The sequence below is a fragment of the Lissotriton vulgaris genome, chromosome 1_1, assembly GCF_964263255.1.
Source record: "Lissotriton vulgaris chromosome 1_1, aLisVul1.2, whole genome shotgun sequence".
Lineage (NCBI taxonomy): Eukaryota > Metazoa > Chordata > Amphibia > Caudata > Salamandridae > Lissotriton > Lissotriton vulgaris.
In genome coordinates this window covers 370,604,177-370,629,650 of record NC_141685.1, presented here as the reverse complement: position 1 = coordinate 370,629,650, position 25,474 = coordinate 370,604,177, and the positions used below count along the sequence as shown (strand labels likewise).

Sequence of the window (25,474 nt, the reverse complement as noted above, 5' to 3'; positions counted from 1 at the left end):
AAGGCTGGCAGTAGGAGTCAGTAAGCTAGTGGACTCATATATTGCCCCGAAATGAGCTAGCCACTGTACCTCTGTTATATTACACTCCTGCACGTCATTCTCGGCAGAGGACAAAAATGGGGCATTAATAATAGACCAAAATTTTGAACTATCTTTTAAGATTTCTACTGATAAAAGTGCATTCAAAGCCTCGGTTTTCATTTCTGCTTACCGAGAATTCACCGCTAGCTTATACTGCTTGCGTAGGCTCGCCACCAACGCCCTGTCTCGTGGTACACTTTTCAATGCTAAAATTAATAGTCGATGAGCTCTCGAGCAGGTGTTGTCAAACCATCTGGTACCCTGAAGCCCTTTGGTCTGTGAGCCAATCGTAAGATCTGCTGCAATCTGACTACATATACCCTCAGAGGCTTTGAGGATCAAGTCCTTTGGGTTAGGCAAGTTAATACATGTAGCAAGATTCCCTTCAGCCTTTGAGCAAAAGTCTGCAAAGAAAGTATCGGGGGTTACTTTAGACCATTTAAGCCTCCTCCCCTGGTCACATGTCACCAAACTTTTTGCTCCACATTCCCCCCCAGCTGGCCCAGAATGCCAGACTCGCCATCCAATACTAAAATAACAGGATTATGAACACTAAGGTGACAACCTGGCATTGTAAGAAATTACTTTATCTAGCCATCTGGAAGACAGAAAGCTTAAAAGTGGGACACCGCTCTGACTGGGAAAAAAAGCCGGGTTCAAAGAGATCTGATTCGGCCAGGAGATCCTCCAAGACCTACCCCCGGGATGAATGTTCAAAATGCGGAGTTTCTGAATTACTGTGTTTCTAGAGGATCATTTATAAGACAGTTTCGGTCACAAGGGTGTACATTAAAATTGCCCATTAATAAAATATAATAAGACATGGATTGTTTAGCCTAAATTCTTCTATAACACACATGTTGATTCCTGAAATCAGATTCCCCAGAATTATAAAAATTGACCAGTAATAGCTTTGAGGAACTAGACAAGGTTACCTCTACCGCCAAACAGTTTGGGGAATCAGCCTCTACCATTTTAAGAGTACCCTCTATTCTAAGAGAAAGGAGGAGGATTAGCCCTCCTATTGCTCTTCCTGCTACAGCAGGGCGTGCAGGTTGAAAAAAAGATCTATACCCATCCACCCCAAAGTTTGCCCCTGTGACTTATGTTTCCTGTAAATCTATTATATCATGGGATTTTATCAAATCCTGCCATGAGAGGTCATCTCTTTTTGACCTCAATCCTGCAATATTCCAGCTAAGAATATTACAGTTTCGTAAAATTACGTCTCGAGCATCAATAAGAACAGGACCCTTTGAAGAAGAGGCAACAATACCACCCACCTTGTCATTCAGTCAATCGTTCTCATCCAGTTGTACTAGAGGTAGAAATCTATTTGAGGGGGGTAAAACCCCCTCAACCAACCGGTGCCGGACAGTGGGCCAATTGTGATGGTGCACGTAATTCCCTCATGTTGTTCTCTAAACCTGGCATGACACAACTTCTAATGGGGTGGCTTGTTGATGGCTTGAGACAGCTCTTCAAGTCCGCAACCTTTGCTCCAACTCCAGCTCTTATATAATTTTTTTAGAGGATGGTAAAAGAAGCCCAAAGGAAGTGCCCTAATGTCATCACCATATACTGGGGAGGAGACCTAGAAGAGCCTGTCTACAGCATCCTGTTGATTAAAATTGACTATAATCTAGTCATCAGGTACTTCTTTGGGACCATTTCCAACCCAGGACACCCTCCTTGCAATTATAATATGTGTCGATCTCAGGTCGGCCAGTGTAGTATTGAGCACACCAATGTTTTGTCTTTTGAATAAGGGCCAACATGGATTCACTGTCGGGGTCCCTAACAGCAGGAACTCCAACAAGAACTGCGACCGAAGGGGTTGCTTCCGGAAGATTGATTCTATCACCATTGTAGGTTGCATTAGAAATGTGGGGTGCACATTTCTCAATGCCTATCACTGTCAGGCCAGAGGATAATAAATTATCTAAGCTACGGGTGATTTGGCGAGGCTTTACTGATTTTTTGATTCCCCCCACTTCCCCCTCAAGGTTAGATTAAACCCCTCCTCCTGAGGATGGTTATGATTGATTTCCTAAGTGTTTCTCAACAGGATTAGTGCTTTTTACTAAAGAGGGATTAGGCAACAAACCTTCATTGGGGACAACTTCCATGGTATATTTTTTATCCATTAAAAAGGAATCCAGCCTCTCACATTTTATCTTGAGGTCACAGACACATGTATTGAGAGTATCAATATTATCTTTGGCAATACCAATTACTATAGACTCAAACCGCTCACTAAAGATCTCCTCTAATAAAGTCCGTAAAGTCAATTCTATATTCTCATCTAGCTTAAAACTCGATTTAGAGGGACCTTTTTTTTTTTTTTTACAGTTTTTTGCCGCTTGCCAATTTTCCTATTGAGACCCTTTTTCTCCTCAGGGGCCCCAGTTGAACCAGTTGTAGGACCGTCCTTAACTCAGGATGGAATCTCCACAACATCTGTCTTTGACAAAGTGGGTTTGGGAGCTTGAACTACGCTCCTTGTATTTGAGGTATTATTCAAGACCACCAGTTCCAAAGGTACGGGTGCAGAAACATGATGTTCAATAGCCGGATACCCCTCACCGCAAATTTGGCTTGTACCCAACGCCAGCTCCTTTTCTGCGTTAGCAATCTCTTTGTTTAGTTCTCCCACAGCAGAAGTCAAGTATGAGATTGAGTGAGTCTTTGAATGAGTCTTCCTGGGAACTTTAGCCTTTAAACCCTCCAGCTCCACATTACCCACATATTTGCGCTTACCCATTTAGCAGAAGTTAGAGGGGGAGCCCAGCCCAGCCTCTGTAAGGCTCTGACTGGCGCGGACGGGCCCGCCTTTGGCCTGGGCTTTGCCCAGGCAGCGCCCGGGCACGCCTGCGCGCATCCCGCGCTACAGGAGGTCCGCGCTGGCTATGAGGGCCTCTGGGGCCCACCACTGACGTGACTCTCTGGTGCCACGCAAAGCCCCCTGGGGCTTGTAGTCGCATTTGCCGTTCCCCTCACGGCGGATTTAGCGGAGTATAGGAGCCTGACAGCCGTTTCCTTCACAGCGTGGAGCAAGACCAGGTGAGGCGGACGGTGTAAGGTTGGTAAGCTCTGCAAAAACGCTGTTCCCCTCACGGCAGCCTCCATGAACTGTGCTCTTCTAACCCTGGACTCCTGCAGTAATGTCAATGTTGAGGCAGGGCATCCTCCAAAGCCATCATCTTGATCTTGCTGTACTACACCTCGATGGGATGCTTCGTAGCAGAGTGAATATCAGCCTCGAAAACAAGGGTGACCTTGAGGAGGTACAAAAATGCTAGTTGATGCTGTAGGCTCAAATAGTCCTCATTCCTTTCCATGCTGAAGACACTGACGATTGTCAAGACTTATGCCAGAAACACACAACATACACCAAGAAACTTAATAGTGACAAGGACTCATGACCATCGAAGGAGTCAGAAAGAGAGGTGCACTACACCACACCAAATGTGTCTGAAAGGAAAAGTTCCTTTGAGGAGCTAATTTCGCCCGAATTTTTTTAAGTTTCCCCAAAACATGGTAAACCCAATGCGTCTGAAGCACCTTTTGCAAAGGACACTAATTCCTGTCACCTTGCAGGCTCATGCACACTGACACAAATGAGTAAGATTAAAGTGAAAAAGGAGCTGCTCCACACAAAGAACATATGCATGAGACACTTAAATAATGCTTTCTGGCAGCGATCAACCCTAAGAACTGTATCCCCGAATGAAAACTTACACCTTGAACCAAAAATATGGATTCCTAAAATATGTTTGCAAAGATAACTAAAAAGAAGCTTTCAGCTAGTGCTACCTTTTCAAAATGTCCAGGTCCATAGGATTCCCTAACCCCTCTACAGTGTGTGTAGGTGTGTGTGGGTAGCTACTGAGGTGCTGTGCAGGGAAATACTGAGACGGATGAGTCCATGGCGAGCAGTAGAACTCGCTAGTTTGGCAATTATGTAGGATTGCAGTGCCCAAGCAGCACCCTTTTCATGCTTTGGATAATATGGCAGCAATTTGCATAGGTGAATGTTACCTCCTTCTATTGGACCACGATGATTGAGGTTTGGACAAGACAATGTAAAGAGTTCACTGGGAACCGGTCCAGGGGTGGGTGACTTCTTCAAGCATATGGTGGCTTCAAAAAGGGAGAAAAATATTTAATATGTAGTGTATTTAAAGATTGGTTAAAAATCCATACGCTAATTTACTAAATCACTTCACAAACAGCGCTAGACTGTTCTTTATTTATAGTCCATTGTTCTCAGCAATCTTTTTACAAGTGTCTTCATTATCTTGTATAATTATTAAATAGTGACTATGTTTGTGTTTTCAGTGTCTTGTAGCAAATCGACAAATGGGTCTATTCTTTCCCCGCGTTTTCTATATGCTGTGGTGTGGTCATGGTCCTTTTTATGTCTCCGCTTTGCATATTTTTGATGCTACTAAATACATTTGTTTTTGTTAGGTTTGGGAACTCAGTGACATAGACCATGATGGCCTACTGGACCGAGATGAGTTTGCAGTCGTAAGTGTCTGCGCCGATATTTTCAGAAAATGCTTTGTTACCAACGGTATTTTGAGTGGCTTTTATTGATCTCACGTTTCAATACTTTATCTTCTCTGTTGTGTATTTTCAGTAATTCCCACGATCCAATTTATTCAAAAGTAATACATAAGCAACTATTGACCACTATTTGCTTTCTCCTTAAATGAAAGACCGCCTGTCTAATAGTTATGTTATGGATGATGTGCAAGGCAGCGTTTAACCCTAGACCACTAGGTTCTGGCAGCATTAAGACCAGATCCAAGAGAGTCTTTTCTTTTCATTTAGCATTCAGACAATGCCCTAACGCTGCCCTCTCATGCTAGTGTCTCTGCTGTACCAAATGAGAAAGGAGCTCTGTATACGCAAAATGGTTCCAGTAGCATGGCATCACAGGTATATGTAGCCTAGTCTCTAAGTGCTATTCCGACAGACCTGACATTTCCAAATGTGAATGCTATTGTCGGGCAGAATTTTTTTTTTTAAGAACTTTTTCTTTTTCTTTTTACGTGACATTAAAATGACACCATCACAGCGTGCATCAAATTGTGCATTATAATGCTTGGGGTACACAACACCGCTCTGAAGATCCACAGGAGTGTTTATCTCCCAATTCCATACCGGCCTAGATTTAAACTATTTCGCCTTGAGCATGTGCGTGTAGGATCTAAACATCCTGTCCCCCACTGTCCATATGATCCTCCCCTCCCATATTGCTACCTGCACTCTCCGGTGAATTTTTCTCGAACCCGGTCTCACCCTTCAAAAACCCTGTAGTACATAGCTCTCTCCATTCCGGTAAGCCTGCCTGTAGTCCTTCATTCTTTTGTGTGACCGTCATGTGCGTTTCCTCAGCTAACGCCCACTCTCTGATAGCTCTAAGTCGGAGCTGTATTTCTGGCCCCCTCTGCCCCATCCACGTCATGGCCACCCTCCGTCTGGCCAAAACTAGTGTAAATTGAAGCAATTTTTAGGGCAGTTTCCGTTTCTTAGGCCTGCGTACATGGGCCAGCCAACATTGTAGTGGTTCCACCTTTAATGTAAGGCCAGTAGTGACCGCCCGCAACCCACCAGACACTCCCGTCCAGAATTGTCTCCATTGTCAGGCAGAATTTAATGAAAGAAGCTCCTTAGACGCTCAGTGAGGTCTCAGTATCACTTGTAGAGCTCTGTGCTTAATGTATTGCATTTAGAACTGCACCTTTTGTTTCACTGGATACCAGTGGACAGAATTCAGTGCTGGGCAGATATGGTTACGGTCAAAGTGTGCTACAAGGGATTCAATTTGGACAATAATTGAACTTAGTTGTGAGTTGTACAAATGTAACACACTCAAACGAATCCACAGGATATCTGACTAAATGAACATTTGAAATAAATCCATGGAAGGATGAAAATAGAAAACACAGAGATGGGAATTCGAAAAGATTTATGTTTACTCAAAAAGGCATATAATTTGGGAGACAAATAAACAAAGTGAATTCAAGCAATAGTTATGAACAGAGGCAAACAATAATTACTTCACAGTTCACAACTAAAAACATCAACTCCTGGTGGATTAAACAAACAACCAAAATTAATTAATAAAAGAATGGTCGTATGTTAGTGCCAAAGCAACGTGACTGGAGATGATTGTGTCGACGTTTCGGTCTATAGGGCAGATATGGTCCCACTCATTAAGTGTAGCAAAGGACCTACTGCATCCGTTTGCAGGTGTTAAAGCTGTGGAAGCAGAAAGCCCAGGTAATTGGCCGGGCTCTCTACTTATGCACCGTTAGATTAATCACCTTTCAAAGTCTTGATACACCAGGAAGCTGCATAACGTAAGACAGAGCATAAGGGAAGTTCCTAGTTCTAATGGTCTGATTTCTAAAAGTCTATCGTTATTTTAGGTTCTCATTATCACAAAATATTCATTTTAGGCTGGTCTTGCCCGTCCATTGATCTAATCTGTGCTTTTTGCTATCAGCATAAAAATTATCAGAGTATCACCAGCGTAGTTATGCAAAACAGGAATGCGCTGATCAGTGGAGTCAGATATACATTAAAGATTATGGGCAAAAGTGTGTAGTCGTGTGGCACTTAGCACTGAATGGATCGAAACAAAGAATAAAATTGTGGTTGGTGCCTAAAGTTTGATCGTATCCCTCTTATTGCCATACCCCAATTTAATCTGCAATGTAAATAATGAAAAGGAGAAATGACTTCTGTTTCTTATAATCTGTTTCTCCTAAAATGAACAGTGATGAACACAAAGGAGAGATTAATGACATAGTGTTTGTTTTTTGCACCTAGTTCTTTACAGGAAGGAAAGGAATCTCTTGCATATTACTAATTCTGAGCAACAATCCTTTTTTTAAATAGGATTTACGTTAAAACGGATTATTACTTTATGCAACAAGCTGCTTACTGCTATTTGCTGTGTTTATTATTGCTACAGATTTTGCTTATAGTCTTCATATCTGCACTGTACTAGCTCTTTCGTATAAAGGAGCGAGACACCAAATATTCAAGATTTTGTGGTACGAATGATAGCGTGCGTGACTATGTATTATAAGGAATAAAATGCCCTCTGCCATAGATACTTCAGGTCACCTCCGAGTTTCATGACCGTATAAGTGAACTTGGATATATTCATAGAACTACTTGGTGGCTTGCAACATCCTTATAATGTATGGCAGGTGGTTCTTTATCCCATGTATAATAACACATTCTTTACTATGGGGAGCAATAATTCCTGGTTGCACTGCACTGAGATTGCTAATGCTGTTGAAGAAAAGTTACAACTGAACTGAGTACTAGGTGTTTCAGACAGGACAGACATTGGTTAGATCATAATTTCATTATAGGACTTATACTGGAATCCCTATTACAATTGCTTTCTGTAATCAAGGGAGATTTGGCCCTCGCTTACTAATCTAGTCAGGTCTCTCTCAATGAATCCGTTATTGCTGTCAACATTATTAGCTTTCTGAAAATTTTTGGGGACAAATGTGCTTTTGTTGATCTAATCATATGTTTCTTTGAAGGCCATGTTTCTGGTCTATCGTGCCCTTGAGAAAGAGCCCGTGCCAATGTCTTTGCCACCTGCGCTGGTGCCACCTTCAAAGAGAAAAATCAACAGTAGTTTGTCAGGGTCAATGCAAATGATTCCTCCACTACCTTCTCCACCGGCCAAGGAATCACGTCCGTCACTGCCACCAGCACCAATTGTACCGACAAAAACACCTGTTGTACAGGTACCTAAGTAATGTAATGTGTTTTATTTTCTTAGTCTGTAAAGTTGAGGAAAATCTCAAAGACTGCTTGAATTGCTTTGTATTGTCTTCAAGTGTTCCCTATTATAGAAACCATTTTAAACGTAACACTGGAGTCCATTGCCCTACCCTTTCAGTGAGAATGCATAGACTGCAAAAATATCTTTGAGAGAAGAAAACTTCAAAACATAGACTGACAAAATCTTAACTGGTAATCTTCATTAATTTTGGCCCATATTTAATTCTTCTTAACATAAGTTAGGATTCGTATTGTGTTATTTTGACCCTAGTTGTAGCATAGTTGGAGGCAAGTGCTCGATAGTGAGATGATGCGTCTGTTGACATTTTCCTAGAGAGTTATTTATGCATGGCCAAGTTTTTTGTAATCTGTGGGACCGGTTCACAAAGGTATTTTGGAGTACGTAACATAGTACTCTTGTGGAACTCTTTATGCACTCCTGCATGCCTTTATGAATTGGCTCCAAAACCAGATGAAAAGAAATATTCATATGTAATCAGAACAAACGGGAAAGACTGGGCTCTCTGCTCTTTTTATGGTCTGGCTCAACAGCATAGCTATCGCCAGACCAATATGTGAGCATCACTAGAGAGTGGGTTTGCTTCGCCTACGTGTTGGGAACCAGGAGAACATTTTTTGATTGGGCAAACGTGTTCTTCAACAAAAAGTTTTTTGCCTTCCACACAGTTATCATTTTGTTGATGTATACAGTGTCCTTTCCTTTAACATTTAGGGGCACACACAAGACATTGGAATGCTATTATAGTGTCTTAGATAACTAAATAATGTTCTTTTTTCTGGCAACAGCACAGATGGGAGGAGGCAGTCCTTAACCTACATGGGTTGTTAGGTCTGGCTTGAGAGTTCAACTGTCACCTGACCTTTTAACCTACATCAATAATTATTCTACAGTTCTTTGCTTCCACACAAGTACCTATTTATGCCAATCCTATGTATTTGTAACGCTTCACGTTCTCATACAACATTTCTTTAAAGCCAGACTTATTGGCATTGCCAATGCTTGTACCAATAGGGAGTTAAAGGTTATCCGGCTGGTTCACAAAGGCATGTAACAGTACTTTAGACTATTCTAGTAGTACTACTTCCCATACTCCTAAGTGCTTTTGTGAACCTGCTCCTGTATTTCGATTTTGCAAATTTATATTTATAGACTGTTTTAAGATGCTACTATTTTGCCTACTGCATATGGCTTGGTATCCGCCGATGTTCACTGTTCCTTCCTTTCTTTCTTATGCCGATAGCCTGCCTCCTATTTAAAGGACTGAAGACTAATATCAGCTAATATTGTTTTTTTGTTTTACTTTAGGGTTTTGTGTCTTAGTAGCCCCAACCTTCTTTCATTATCTAGGGGAGGGGGTTCGATCACAGTTTTAACACCTGTCAACCTTTTGATCATAAGAGATTTTTTGAAACTTTTCTCCAACCAAAGCTCAAACACAGCTCCATACCAGAGACCAAGTTGCAAAGGATAGTCCTCATATTAGGCAGCAGGCCTATCTTTAAATGGGCTGCATAGACTGTTTCATTTAAGGACTACTGCTGGCAGGTGGTGGAAGGCACCATCCAAATGTAGTCCTGCAGTGTGTTTTGCAGCAGGTTGTATTCAGCGAGAATTGAGGGTTGAAGTTCAAAGGAAAGACCAAGCCCCGGATGCAAAAATGCATTCAGACAGCACTGTATAACCACCCAAGATCTTGAATTCTTGAAGTCAAATGAAACACACTTATTCCCGTGATATTGTGGTTTGGTTCTTTACTGTCCTTGATTTTAGGGTTTAACATCGAAGCATGAGATATTGTTTACCAATCTGCAAGGAATAATTGGTTGTTGGACACAGACAGGGCTGGCCTATACTACATACAGGGAAATATTTACTTGGAGGCACCATAAGATTTGCCACCAGAACTAGGAATTCATCTTACTTTGCACATGTGCATTTATTACCTTTGTAAAGTGGCTGCTAGGGTCACCCCCCTCGCCCCTGTCTATTTTTTGATGAGCTAGAGAGCTGGTGTTCAGTTTCATAACTTTATTTTTAAAATGGTATTCATCAACTACACATGACATTGAACAAGTAGGTGTGCCAGATCTCAGATACCCATGAAAAGAAATATATTAGAGACTAGTAATAGGACAGGAATAGCACATTACATAACGAGACATCTATTGTAAGTAGCACACACTCAAGCCAGTAGGTGGCAGGAGAGACGGGGCATATACCTGCCAGTGTTAACAAGCTTGATGGGGGTTAGTCAATCGTAGTCTTGATTACTTTTTGTATATGCATGAAAGGTCATTTACATTTTGTCGAATTCACTTTTAGCAAAACAGTCTTTCTCTCATGATGCATGTTTTCCATTATTTTCTCGAACAAATTAAAATATTCAGTGAAACAGTTGGTTTGCATTCTGGGGTCAGTGATTACGCAGACAGCTAGGAGGAACTGTGCAATCGGTTTACTTGTAATGAATGATGAGCAGTAAATGTTACACTCATTAATGTCCCTCTTCAGTGCCACATTCAACAAAAGTGGGACATGACTCTTACCCCTGTAATTGTTCTTAGATATGACAAAAATTATTTCCATAACATTTCTCTAAATTAGTATGCCACTAGACTGCTTTCAAGCAGACCAGAGTGAAATACCATCTCAGGTTAATCTCAATTGTATTTTCTTTGAGTCTAGAGCAAATGGACGTGGCAGCTGCACTCAGTCATATATTGATCCAGTATTCCATGGGAATAATCCTCCCTAGTTCCCAAGCAATGATGTATCAGTATTTATTACAATTAATGTACATGTACAAAGCTGTGTAAAGTTTAGACATTACTTTTGGTTGATAAATTCAGGCAACAACAAGTGTTGGATTTTCTGTTTTTCCCTCCTTTGGTAGACTCAGTAGAGGGACTGAGGAAGCCTATAGTTACCATTCCCCATGAACTTTGAAAGCAGTCATACATGTCTCATAATGATCCAGTCACATAGATGCCACCCAAAGCAGGGGGAAATTTCATGCCCATCTGAAATCTCTTTTCAGTACAACCTGTTACAAAATCTGAGATGAATACTTTGAGACATCTTGGTATAAGAGATATTGGAAAATGAAGGGGGTTCGTCCTCTAGTTCTTGCAGACTGATGGAGTGGGAGAGTGTAGTTCTCATGATCTAGAAGAGATCTATTGTCTATAGTTTTTTGGTGCTATACAAATGGGACTTCTAGTCCCCCATGGAATGTTATTATTCCACTTCTACCTAAAGTCTGTGGTCAGAGGTACATATCTACTCAAGGGCTGGTTTCAGGTGAAAAGTTAGTGTATACCTTTTAATCTAAGGAAAGCCTACACCCCGTGTAAATAAAAGGCATAGTTTGCTACTCTCTAGGATTTCTCCACTCACGTGAAGGTTAAAATCCTAGATTCAAAACCTCTAAATACATCATTGTGAATTGATAGGTACAAAGCTTTCAAGGAATTCCATCCTCACACAATTTATCCTTCCAAAGATCTCTCCAACTTGCCCATTTATACAAATCTTTATTTAGTTTGTCTGTAAGGGTGCATAGACTGTGGTGGAAATTCACAGGAAAAGTACTAAGAGTTAAGTCCACGCTGCAACACCATTCTGCAACACTGCCTTAAATATTGTTATGCATATTGACGACACCCTTGCCATCTACTTCTGGGAGTTATTTTGAAGACCTATCTCTTTATAACATTAATTCTTTAATCTGTGCTGGAAACAAACGATCTGGAATAGTCAAAAGGCAAAGAAAGATGTTCGCAAAATAGGCAAGATTATAATTTCCATGTTTCGTTTGCATCCTAGTGATGTCAGAATTAAGTTTTGTCAACGGAGACTATTGGGACAGAGTGAACAACGCAGGGGAGATGAGACCTCCTAATACTATGCCATGGACCTTGATCTTTAGATCCTAGTAGAAGGGCAGGCCCGATTTGCTTGCCCAAAATTTGCCGATTCAGTTTAACGGATTGGAGTCTGTTGCATTTTACACCATGATACCTAATGTTTGGATCAAGAAAGTGGAATATTTTAATCAATTTCTATGTATTCACAGTACCAACCTGAAAACCTACCTTTGTAGGAGTTGCGTGAATTAGTCTGTTCTTGTCATAAAATACCTAATTAATTAACAAGAAACCCACACCATGGCTGTACCTCTTGTCCTGGAGAGAGCCTATGGGCATATAAGTAGCCGGCTGAAACTCAGCGACCACAGTTATATACTGGAGAACACATTTTACTCCAGTACCAATTGGAAATGAAAAACTCTGTACATAAGTTATTCCACTAAGCAATGTTTAAATAAGACCCCTCCCTCTTAAGAACAAGATTTAAAGAGCTCCCTTGACTTAAAAGTTGAGTCTGTCTTGATTTATCCAAATTCCGGGTGAGGACTTAATGAAGCCTGCCACTAATTTGTAGTGGGGGATAGTCTTTTTTAAAAGACTATGTCTTTCCTGAAAGGATACAGGGATCGCAGTAGAACCAGGAGTAGGATTTGTCTCCGTTCTGGTTGCTTCCAGTCTGTACGACTCAAATCATTCTTCCATATTATAGACGGCACCACATGTTTATTAAAGGGACAGGTGTGGGGCAAGCTCTATAGCACTATGTTGGGGATCAGGAAATCTCCACTTTTTCACTGTCATTTGATGGTACCCTGTTTTTCAAAACAGTTCACTAATTACCTGTAATGCTTCCGACCTGAATGCAGAACCTCCACTTTAATTGGATACATATGTATAGTACAGAAACCTTCAGGATAGGATGATTTTATTTAAAAATTAAGTGGTAGAAAATTCTCACTGCATTAAACTCCATGTTCACCAATTCGTAATTAAACTAAACACAGAAACGTAAGCTGTTTTATTAAGTATATTATTCATGTTATATTTAATTTGAAGCAACTTTTCTTTCACCCAGTGGGTGGTTTCCCCCACAGAAAAAGCAAAATGGGATGACATTTTCCTGAGAACTGACAAAGACATGGATGGCTATGTTTCAGGGCTGGAAGTAAGAGAGATATTTCTTAAAACTGGACTGCCTTCTGGGGTTCTTGCACATATCTGGTGAGTGCATGTTACCGCATAATTACTTCAATGTGTATTTTTATTGTGCTCCCTTACTTCTGCTGCAACCTTGTTGACTGAAATAAATTCAAAATAGATGTTTATTTCTGGTCCATTACTTGATCCATTTACTGTCAATCTAAAAGCATCCGTTTTCTACACCCAACATGGTGGCCATCTTTATTTCTGACCCTGCACAATATTTTCCGTTAGATTAGAGATCAGTCACCTTGAAATCTATGCCTTTAGCCATGAAAGCATGCCACTGGTTACATTGTGTGGCAGTTGAAAGAAAGAGAAGAGGAATTTAAGCATCTGTGCTGTATACACCGCCGATATCAAGAAGAAATAAATTTGATATTTAGAAAACAACATGTTTAAGTAGTTTGTGGTTTGGATGTCAAAATGCTATGTGCAACATCATCTCATATTTGACGATTGTGCACTATGGTATCCCGGGTGGCAAACATGGGACAGTCTAGGGGTTTTGGACAAAAACACTTGCCATACCTAGACTTCGGAACTCATTCTTATTATAAGACTTTTTCACTTGTAACCTGGTATGTTTATATGGTTTCTGTAACCTGATAAACCAACCCAAAATACTGAACAGCAAAGAACAGAAAAACACAGACCAATGCATGCTGAAGAGCCAAGACTGACTGAAGCTGTCAAGCATCATACGTTTGTTTTCCAATTGCTCTTTCCTGTTTTTTCTTTTTAACACACCCGCAGAAGAAATTATTATGTGACATTTGTTGGTCCGATACAATGCCCAAACATACAGTTTTTTAACATGAATCAAGTGGTGCTTAGGGTTCACTGAGGTTTCCATTGTCCGTTTTCAGTGATGCGAGTTGCGGGTGACCCAACCATCCTGTGTATAGTTTGACACTGTTGTCTTGGCTGCGCCTGCTATTAGCATTATTGAGCGATTTTTAGACTCTGGCCAAGGCAATGTTGGAGGCATGCCAAAAGGAGTCAGCCATCTGGATCTGGACAGATGGTCATGTCTAGTACTTTAATCCCCTTTCTCTGTACTGCAAACTCCCAGGCGGCTCATTGGGGCAATAGCCCCAAAGTGCCTGTCCCTCAGGAGAGCCACATGTCCCGGTCAGGTTCCAATTCTACCCACCATCTGCCCACGTCTTCTGTCCAGAGCCCGCATGTTGCATGCCAGCGGATCCATGGAGTGTGCGAACAGCTGTAGTGAAGGGGCAATCCTGACTGGTGCCTCAATTTATCTGCCATTGGTTCGAGTATTCGTGACCTAACCAGACTCCTGCCCTTGCCAGAGTATAGTAACCTGATCCAAGCCAGCAACTCAATCCCAAACCCTATGCGATGGAGAACGGCAAATAGTTATGCCCAGAAGACTATTTGCGCCTTCTCAATAATAATAATAATAATACTGAGTTTTATAAAGCGCATACAGCTACCTCCGTAGGAAATGTCCCGGCGCTGGCGTGAACAGTGAGAGTCCTAGTGCAAAGAGATGAGATTTATTGCATGAAAAACCATGTTTTCAGTAGGCTTCTGAAACAGGGTTCCGAGGGTGCTTGCTGGATTTCCTGTGGCAAGGTGCTCCAGAGCAGTCCCGTACTTGCGGAAAAAGTTCTGCCACCCAAGCGCGCCCTTTTCACTTGAGGGACGTGGAGATGGACCTTATAGCTAGACCTTAAAAGTCTGACCTGAGAATATCTAGGCAGTCGTTTTTTTAAGTAATTTGGGCAGGTTCCATAGAGGGTTCTATAGGCCAGGGTGAGCGCCTTGAATTTTATGCGACTTGCCACAGGTAACCAGTGTAGCATGCGCAAGTGAGGAGAAATGTGGTGTCTAAAAGGGACCTGCCTGAGTAATCTGGCCGCCGAATTATGAACGATTTGCATCTTTTGCAGCAGAAACTTCGGGAGGCCTAAATAGAGGCCGTTGGCATAATTCAGCCTTGAAGTGATCGTGGCGTGAATAATCGTTTTGCGGCAGCTCACCGGGAGCAGTCGGAGAAATCTGCGTAGGCTCCTCAGTTTACCTATGCATCCTCCAACATCCTTCTGTATCTGGGGGGCAAAAGACAGGCCATTATCCCATGTAACCCCCAAATTTTTTGCCATTATGCTGGGAGATGGTATGGGACCCATCTCGTCCGGCCACCAGAACTCAGCGGGGGGTGGACGCTTGTGCCAAAGAAGAACACCTCCGTTTTGCCCACGTTTAGTTTCAGCTTGTTGGTATTCATCCAGCAGGCCACGTCGCGAAGGCAGCCCTTACAGTTAGAAAAGGCTGCCTCAGAAAACCTCAGAGAATGGGTAGACCTACTGGGTGTCATCACCGTAGGAAATTGCGGTGACTCCCCAATTGGCAATCAGCGTGAACAGCGGGTCCAAGTAAATATTAAAAAGCAGCGGGCTCAGGGCAGAGCCCTGTGGGACCCCGCAGTTCAATCTCCTAGAATCTGAGGAGAAGGCGCCAAGAGCCACATACTATCTGGGCGTTCTCCATATCCACCGAAACTACTACTGCTCGATGACATTCCCCATTATGTGAAACAGCTGACGTATGTGCAGAGAGGTACTTATCCCAGGAACAAAACCATTCTGACCAGGTGGATAAGGGAATGCAAGCAACGTTAGATCTGGTTTCTGTTGATTTTCTCCCGGATCTTACAACCCAATTTCTGAAGGGACAGGGGCCTATAAGTTGTCCTGTCCAACACATCGCAGCTCAGGTTCGGAATCATTACTATTAAGGAGTTCACTCGAGGATTCTGGAAGCCTGCCTGCCTTATGCGCCATTGCGTACATCATTGCCAAGGGATTAGCCTGACTACATTTGTAAAGTTCTAAGGGATGGCCATCTCTACCGGGTATCTTACCCGTCGCCACCTGTTTAATCGCCTGGGCTATCTTGCCTTCAATCATGGAGCCCTCCACTTGTTTATCTTCCTGGGTCAGTGTGGTTAGGGGAATAACAGTCAGGGAAAGAAGTCAGCTGTTTGGCGCTTGCTTCGAGCACCAGTCTATACAGGGCTTTATTTGTAGTCTGAGAGCACTGCCACAATGTTCGCCTAGTTATACATGTGAGTGAAGGATTCATCGGAGTGAAGCATGGTCGTTATCACAGTGTGTCTGCTTTCCATGTGCAAAAGGCCAGTGAGTAAGTGCCCAGCAAGATCCCCCTCTGTGTGGGATTGCGCATGTACTTATGTAGAACCAGCTGGCCCCCACCTTTGCTTGGAGCAGATCACAGTGGGCCTCCACCTCCGAAACAACACACATTTCCAAGTGCCTGAGCTCGTTCTCTGTGCGTCCAAGCTGGGACCCCCGGGGTAGAATGTACCCCACTGGAGGTTTTAATGCATATCACTCTGGTAAACGCCTTGAAGGAATCTCATTTGACTAGTGACGTGAAGGCTGTACCAGTATTATTGTCGAAATAACACAGCGTCTCTTCCAGCATGGCACCGCAATACGCATCATCATTGTGCCGCAATATGTAGCATCCTCCAGTGCTGAGCATTGTTGTCGCCAGGCGGGAATGAGAGTTTCATTAAGCCCAATCACAAGGACAGCAGAGGACATAGGTCCAAGCAAGTTTTTGCTAAATATTACACATTGTGTGTATCTTAAGTCAGGTGTCGGTAAGTGAGAAATAAGTCTATCTTTGTGTTCAGTGCATGCATGTGGAAGAAATAGTTGTATTCCCTCATTAGCAGGTGTGTCAGTTCCCACACGTTCAATAGTTGCTTGTTAGTCCTCCTGTCATATGGTTACTGCGTTTCTATATATTGTGTTAAGTTAGCATGAGTTTATTAAATGTTTAAACGACATATTTTCCTTCGGCTTCAGTTTGCTCACGACACCTAATTGTTATTGTAGCTTTCAACCTAGACGAAAGATGTGATTTATTTGAGAATAATATGTTATTGCTCTGATATCAGTCGTGCTTGGTACAACTGTCTGCACACTGAGAACTGCACCCTCTAAGAATAACCTAACACAAGGTTGCTGAAAGCCTGATCCTCGCACTACATTAGACATAACACAAATAATGTTGCTGCCAACATTGGGCTCTACGTGGTTTTAAGATAGAGTTACAGGGAGTGAATCAACACACTTGATGCTTCGCATGCAGAGAGCTGGTAGCTGTTGATGTGATCTACTCCTACTGAGAATTAGAGGTATGGGCCCGCCCTGCTAGAACCCAAATGAGACCTTCTTAGATATAATATAATATGCTAATTAGGGTGCGCGAAATATAGGTGATACAGAATTCTATAGATTTTTGCATCATAACATGCTATCACCTTTTGCTTATTATGGATTAGTGACTATGCTGCTGACTCTGATTTTTATAATATGTATGTTGGTATTATACAAGATACTGCGTTTGAGAACTTTGCATTGAAAAATAAACATTTCAAACTTGCACGTGTGTTCTTTGCCTCCCAGTTTCGGTTTGTAATGATTATATAATGAAAGAGTGTTCATGTGTTCCACGATACCTGAGGTACCCTAAGTTCATGTTCTGGATTGTCTAAGTCATTGGGAAGTAATTACTACCGATGAGACACTGTAGCTAGCTTGGTAAGGGGATTTCTGAAACAAAGGTGAGTTTTGGGTCACCCTAACTCACCCAGGTTCTAGATCTCTATGCACATTTCTGTGGGAGAACGGAAACCCTGTGACATGGCGCCCATACGTTGTTGGCCTTATTTCATGACACTCGAGTAGTATATCATTCAAACCTTAACCCCTTCATTCCCGGAAAACGGTGGTGTTGGAAACCTACCTATTTTTGAAATAGGTCTGTTCAAGCTTGATTTTATCTAAAACGGTTTCTTTGAATTACTACCCAGTTGTGCTACAAAGTAATCTTTGTTTTTTCATCTTCCTGTGCTATCATGGCACAAGCCGTGGACATCCCGCAGCATAGTCGCATTGCGGTGCGTGACCACTTGCGGGCTTATAATGTCCCTGTTGAAGGCTTGGCTGTTGTTCTAGTGGTGAGTGCGGAACATGCTTACCCATACGAACTGTTTTATTCGTGGGTGACATTTCCGGCGGTGAACGCTAATTCTGGTGTTTTCCACACCTACACTGCTACGGCTGTACCGGCTGCGTATGCTCCGTACAGAGCACTGGAGGTTCCTATTGACGCTTGGCAGCATGGAGTTTGGTTTGGTGGCGCCCTACCACACGCTTTAACCACTCCGAGGTTGGGTCCTTTGTCCATTCCGGGCACACCTTGGCCCGCTTTGGCTGGATTCACTCCTCACCCTAATCGCGCCACTTGTAACGTGGCTGATCTGCGTCAACTTCATGAAGTCGCAGTGGCAGTGATTAGAGCGCTTGTTCATTACACTAGCCGTAATGTTCAAGACGTAGCCCCTAGAGGTGCACAGCTTCGTGCAGAACAGGCTGGTTTGAAAATCAATCCTGTCATGGTGAATTCCGTGATGGGCAAAAAGCAGCAGGACAAGGATGATTTTCCGTTCTGGCTTGCAGAGAAATTCGGCCAGCTGGAAGCTGTGTTTCCTAATACGAATCCCGGTGATAAGCACCGGATTCTTACACTAAGTTTACCGAAAGATTTGGCACCTGAGCTTGTTGACTGTGAGACCTGGGGTAAGACTTTTGCAGCGGTCTATTCGAGGTGCTACGGCACCCCGTCTGTGACCAATCTGGGTGCAGTCCTTAAACATGTTCAGGATGAACACGGACCGGAGTCGGCGGTCGAATTGGGTATGCGCCTGTGTGGCTCCTTTGATGTAGTTTGCGATCTGATCCTTGCAAATGTCAAGGGAGATGCAGTGAACTTTCAAGTTGCTAACGCTTTGGCGTTGATTCCCGAGGCCGAGAGACCCCGTCAGTTGGCAAGGATTATTGTGGCTGCTTATAAAACGGTTGGCCGCAATGCAAAGGGGCTTAAGGCTTTTCCTGATAAAGAGAAAAAGCAGCCCCAGGGTCAGTCTTCGGAAACTAGTGGTCAACCTAAGTCCAAGAAACAGAATTGGCCTAAAAAGCAGAATCAGGGTAAGCAACAACAAACACAGGTTTCTGCTCCTGCGTCTCCATTGCCTGCGCAGTTGGATCGTGTTTATGATTTGCGCGACCGCGCGATGATTAAATCGCCTGAGAGGTTTCAGGCTTCTGACCAACGCTCTCCTCGTTCCTTTTAGGACTCATCGGCTCCGTCAACCGGTGGTGGAGGGGGCGGCAGGGGCCGGGGTGGCCAGCAAGGACGTGGTCAGCCCCGCCCGCGTAACGGTGGAGAGCAGCAGGAAGGCGCTACGCCCAAGAGACCACAGTTTGCCACGAAGAAAGTCGCCGCCCTGACAGCGCATCGTTATGCCCCAGATAGTGAGAACGCGGCTTCGGAATCTGACGTGGGCTCTGACCTTGCTGGACAGCGCTGCAGAGATTACCATAGTGAGAGAGGCCCTCCGTCCACTGTTGAAGGTGACAGCGACTGATACTTATGTTGTGATTGAAACTGCTGATACGCATGTTGCTCCCCCTGAACGTCTTTTTGAAATTGTCCTGTTAATTGAAGGTGACATGCAGCGAACTGTAAAAGGGGTATTTTGGGAAAAACTCTCGTCTACGTATGACATTTTGCTTTCGGAGGCTGACTGGCCCCCACCTTTTGTTCTCGCAGCTCCGCAGGGGAGGAGGTAATCCTACCCAGTTTTGCGCACACAGTACCGAGAGTGGAAGCGCTGCATTTTGCAGAAGAGTGGGCTCTGGCGCTTGCGCCGGCTGTGTACCGCAATCAGTGTGGCTGGGATAAATTGTCTCCAAGCCACGAGATTCCTTTACGGTCTCAGCCGCAGCCTCAACCTCAATATCCCATACGGCGTGAAGCCAAAGCTTCAGTCGCGGCTATCCTTGAACAATTGGAATATCAAGGTGTAATTGAAACGTGTGTGTCACCGATGAATAACCCCCTTTTTACTGTAAACAAGCCGGACGGCTCATATCGTTTGGTTTTGGATTATAGGCATTTAAACTCGTATTGCCGTAACTGCGCAGTACAGAATACTCAAGGCTCTGCTTTAGTGAATAGTCTTGAGCGTAAACGGTTTAAAACCGCGCTCGACATTTCCAATGGTTTTTATGCACATAGATTAGACGGTCTAAGTTCCCAGTGGACCAGTTTTACATGCGGCGGTGTGCAAAAAATGTTTCGGCGTCTCCCAATGGGCTATAAAACAGTCCTGGAGTATTCTCCGCACGCATTGTCTCTCTTCTAGAGGGCATCGACCCGGTTGCTTGTTCGTATGTGGATGACATTTATCTCACAGACGACGTTCTTTGGGAGCATCTGTGTCGAGTAAATAGCATAATTTGTAACTTTGCTGACATTGGTTACAAGTTTAACTTTGCAAAGTCGCACATTGCAGAGTACACAGTGTTGTTTCTCGGCTACGAGCTTAACAACGAGGGAAAGGGTTGGCACCTCACTTCCTGGAGAAATGCGCACAATTGCGCTCTCCGACAACACTGAAAAAATTACAATCTTTGCTGGGTTTTTTGAATTTCGGGAGGACTTATATTCCGGAATATGCCCAGCGTATCAAGCCTTTGTATGCTTTGATACAACCATCTTTTTCCACATCATGCTGGCTGCCTGAGCATTCAGCCATTCTGCAATCCTTGCAGGCTGATTTGCTCGCTTCTGAATACTTACAGACTCGTGATAACCAGACCAACCTGGTGATAAGAATTATCCCTGGGGCGGTGGGTTTCACATACCTGACTTTTAATGAAGGAGATACAGTACCTATTGCTTACAAGTCGCACTTGTACACTTCGGCTGAATTGCGTTTTTCCACTGTGGAGAAAGTTCTAACTGCAGTACAGATGGCAATTCTTAAAGAACGTGCCCTGTCGCAAGGAAAACGCATGTTGGTTGTTACCCCGTGTCCTGCATTGGAGGCGGTTACGAAAGCCAGTGTACCTAATTCCAAAGCTTTGCACCCTCGGTGGATTCAATGGGCTACATCCTTGACGTCCCAGGATGTCACGTTTATTTTTGACGCCACTTTACGGTCGCAGGAGTATTTACAGTATGAATTTGTTCATCCTGCTCCTTTAGCAATGCGGCCGTTGGAGGATTTCCATTGCATCATTTACACTGATGATTCGGCGCAGGTTGCGCATGGCTCTAAACATGCCTATGTTTCCGCATGCGCCATTGTGGTCGGTGCAATGGTGAACGACGAGTTCAAGTCCAGTGTCGTGCACACACAGACGCTTGGGGACTGCACCGCACAATTAGCAGAGCTTCGTGCTCTGATGCTTGCATTGGAGTACGCAGATTTAAGTGTGACGACTTTGATCGTAAGTGACTCTTACTACTGTGTCCAATCTTACAATGAAAACTTGTTCTTTTGGATTCAGAATGAGTTTTGTGATTCCAAAGGTAGCACAATAAAACATAAAATGATCTGGGTCCGAGTGGCGGAACTTAAAGAGAAGTTGCCACTCGTGTTTGTGATTCATACTCTCGGCCATCAGCGCGTGGGGGTCCACGCTGTTGGCAATTCGCTTGCTGATGAAGCAGCGAAGTCAGCGGTATCAAAATACTTAGTTGCAGCAGTCACGAGGTCCAAAAGCAAAATAGATGATGACATCTTGGCAGCTGTTGCTGCAACCGAGAAGGGAGGTAAATATCCTGCGGGGTTCCCTTCTAAATACACATACCACTTAAGTCCCGATAAGGTTCCTTATGTGAAACTTCCTGATGTTGGCGAACGTCTAGTTCCCAACTCGGATCGCAGAACGGCTTTGATTACAGCGGCTCATGAAGGTGTGGCGTCTGTGCATGCGGGCGTCTCAGCCACTGTTACTCAGCTACAACAGAGGTTCTGATGGCGGGGACTGTACAAACAGACGCGTGATTATGTCCTTCAATGTGACATTTACCAGCAGATTAAACCTTCAACTGCTACGCGTCCGCCTCAGACACAGTTGTACATCTCTAATAAACCGCTTGGATGCGTTTATTTGGATCACTGCAGTCCTTTTTCTTCTGATACTGCATACAAATACATCTTAGTAGCAGTTGATTCATGCACACGCTTTGTGTGGGTATGGCCACATCGGAGCGCTGATTCACGAACTGTCATTAAGGATTTGCGAGTCTTTGTGGGAATTTTTGCCTGTGGTACCTTTCCATTCGGATCAGGGTCCGGCTTTCGCCTCTAAGGCGTATAAGGATGCTATGGTTTCGTTGGGGGTCCAAGTCAAGTTTTCGAGTCCCTACAGGCCCGAGGGCAATAGTGTAGTTGAACGAATGAACAGCGACTTAAAGCAATCTTTGACAGCTCGAGTTATAGGCACTGGCAGAAACTGGTTAGCCCACCTCAATGGCGTGCAGCGTGCGCTTAATAATCTCCCTAGAAGGTCTCTGGGTGGGCGGACCCCGTACGAAATGCTCTTTGGTATCAAGATGTATGTCCCTGACCTCGATGGGCTAGACTGCAAGGCCCAGGCCACGGCCTTTGACGTAGATGAACATTGCAATGTTTTACAGAATCTACAAAAGACCAGAGACAGTCTTGCAAAGGAACATTTGCCCTCCACATCGGATGATGCGCTGCAGATCCCGGTAGTTGGCTGGCTACCCAGAGTTGGAGAACTGGTTCGAGAGAAGATCGATAACAAGAAAGAGTTTGGTCCCTCATATCGTGCACCGGTTCGAGTTCTTGGAGTGAAGGGCACAAGAACAGTCATTTTACCACCACTTCCAGGTCGTAAGGAAAACAGATTTATTTCTATTGACAATGTCAAGACACACAGGGTGGCCGAATCTTCATAGCATGACACCGGCTGTATCCTGTCCTTCCATGGTGAGGCACTCTGTGCTGGCTATTACATCTGGTGCAGAACAGGAGGTGTCCCTCGAGATGCCTACCATATCCAGTCCTTTATTAAATACTATTCCTGTAACTAACATTGATGAGTTGAACTACACCTATCCTGCTGATTTATCGATGCCTGATTTGCAGACTTGTTTGGCCGACCAGTCCAGATTCTCTTTTGACTCTGTTTCGGAACCTTCAAAGAAAACCTCAACTATTGCAAAATATGCCATGTCGTTTAAAAAACATTTTTTAATTCCCCCTTGGACATACATTTGGTTGATCCTATTTTCATTTTACCTTTTTATGTCAATTGGTTTTGTGTTTTATTTTTTCCGCCTGATCGATGGTCACTACGTTTAAGAAAGAACAGGAATTCGGTACTGTTGGACAGGCCACGTGAAGGGCCGCTCCCCCTCTGCCCGACCAGGCCCGAGCCCGGTCCCTCAAGTGTCACACACCACCACTTCACGTTTTCCGTCCCCTCCGGGACCCTTGCCTCGGAACATATCGACCTCGTGGGCCCGATCCACTACTGGCCCGCGCGCCCAGCCTGGGCGCCATCTTGGACACTCCGCCACGAGGCCGCGTGGCCCCCGATCGACCCCAACCCTGGGCCTGGCCAGGCCTCAGACATCCCGGCACCACCATCCACCCAGGAGGTGAGCGGACTACTTGGCAGGTCAATGGGAGAAAGAGGCGTCGATGGCTCTCCCCCGCCAGGTGCCGCTCGGCCACAACCTCCCCGGGCGCTGGCTCCACCCCCCTGCTGGGTGTCTGGACTCCTTCATCCCGGACCCCCCGACCTCCAAGTGCGAGGGTCCGGACATCAAAGGGCACCAGCCCTATAACTGGGGCAGCTCCAGAGCAGGAAGGCAGTTGTATCCTGGAGTCGAGAGACGCAGTGAAGAACTCATCCTTGACGGACTACTGGCGCTGCCGTAGCTCTGCCTTGCGAACTATCGTCCTGCCTGCTGGCGCTGCCGCAACCTTCGTAAACCTTCATCGTCGTCGGGACCTGCTGGCGTGGCCGCGGACCGTTTGTAACCACCACCTTCATCGGGACCTGCTGGCTCCGCCGCGGACCGTCGCTTCCTTCATCCATCTCGGGACCTGCTGGCTCCGCCGCGGCCCGATCATCTAGAACGCCGAGCTCGAGGATTGAGAGCTATTTTCCTCTATTGGTAACAAGACTGTCCCGCTACCCTTTTCCCAATCCAGAGACCAGAATCGAGGGGACCCCTGAGTCCAGACCTCCTTGTATCATTGCACCGTACTTAAAGAATTGCTTATAAAGTATCGTTGAACCTTATCCTGGTGTGGTGTCCGTCTGTGGGGGGGAAGTTACTTGTCTGTACGATCGCTGGAGACGGCTCTCCCCGGAGACCTCTCCCCTTATCCTCGGCCGACCCTCCCGGTCCGTCTAACATTGGTGGCCAGCGGCGCGATCCGAATCACCGCATAATCGTACAGAGAGTAGCTCACCCCACGACGAAATCACGATGACAACCAAAGAAAGCGGATCCACCGAGAAATTTCAGATGGAGAAATTGGATGAGTACAGCCATCGTGAACTAAAACAATTCTGCATCGAACTAGGTATCGCTACCACCGGTCTAAGTACCAAAGATGATTTCAAGCATGCCCTAGAGTCCTGGGCAGAAACCGGGGCCGTCGGAACCACCGACCAAAACATCGCAGCAGTAGAAAAAAACACCACGGCCCCCGAAGAGCGAAGAATGGGTCTCTCGCAAGACGAGATCCAGGAACGAGAAAGAACACGACTACATGAACTAGAAATGGCCCGGCTCAAAATGGATGTTGAACTTAAGTTGGCCGAACAAAAACTGAGCTTGGAGCACCTGCGTCTCCGAGAAGAAAGAGAGGAAAAACAGAGACAAAGGGAGCTCGAGGAAAAGAGACTGGCATATGAACACGAGCGCAAATTAGCTGAGATAGACTTACGCAAGCAGAACAAAGAATTAGGGGTGCCCGAGCAACCCCGCACCCCAGGGGCAACAGAGAAAAAGGTACACATCCCCAAGGATGTCGTTCGAGAATACTTCCGAGAGGACGACATCCAGCAATGCTTCAAGGCCTACGAAATCGCTATGACCGCCCACCGGATCGATCGAAGCGACTGGGGAGCCGGTCTATGGGGGAGATTCCTCAATGAGGGCCGCGATGCCCTGCTACAGCTCCCGGACCATCAGATGACCTCCTATGACCACATGAAAGCTGCCCTCCTCACCCGCTATGGGCTCACACCCGAGATGTACCGTCAGAGGTTCCGAGACTGCACCCGCATCCCGGGTACAACTTGGGTGGACTACGTGAACTATTTTAGCCGAGCCTTCGAGGGCTGGATCAAAGGAAGCAATGTCACAACTTACGAACAACTCTTCAATCTCATGGTGTGGGAGCATCTATCAAACAATTGCTTCATTGAGCTCCGGCAGCACCTCCTCGACAGCAAATTGACTGATCCACGGCAGCTCGCAGCCGAGGCTGACCGGTGGGAAATCACCAGAGTGGGCCGAAATGGATCCTATGAACAGAACCGGAACAACAACGGTCAGCACCGTCCCC

General features: G+C 44.7%; 1 protein-coding gene across 2 annotated transcripts in view; it reads left to right on the top strand.

The window, feature by feature from the left end:
• The window catches only part of EPS15 (epidermal growth factor receptor pathway substrate 15), a 916,228-nt gene that overhangs the window by 370,665 nt on the left and 520,089 nt on the right, over nucleotides 1-25,474 (top strand). For both annotated transcript variants that reach the window (XM_086952422.1, XM_086952423.1), the window contains exons 8-10: nucleotides 4,555-4,614; nucleotides 7,662-7,871; nucleotides 12,875-13,020. In XM_086952422.1, coding sequence (XP_086808548.1) covers nucleotides 4,555-4,614; nucleotides 7,662-7,871; nucleotides 12,875-13,020 — 416 coding nt within the window. The remainder of the gene's footprint in view (nucleotides 1-4,554; nucleotides 4,615-7,661; nucleotides 7,872-12,874; nucleotides 13,021-25,474) is intronic.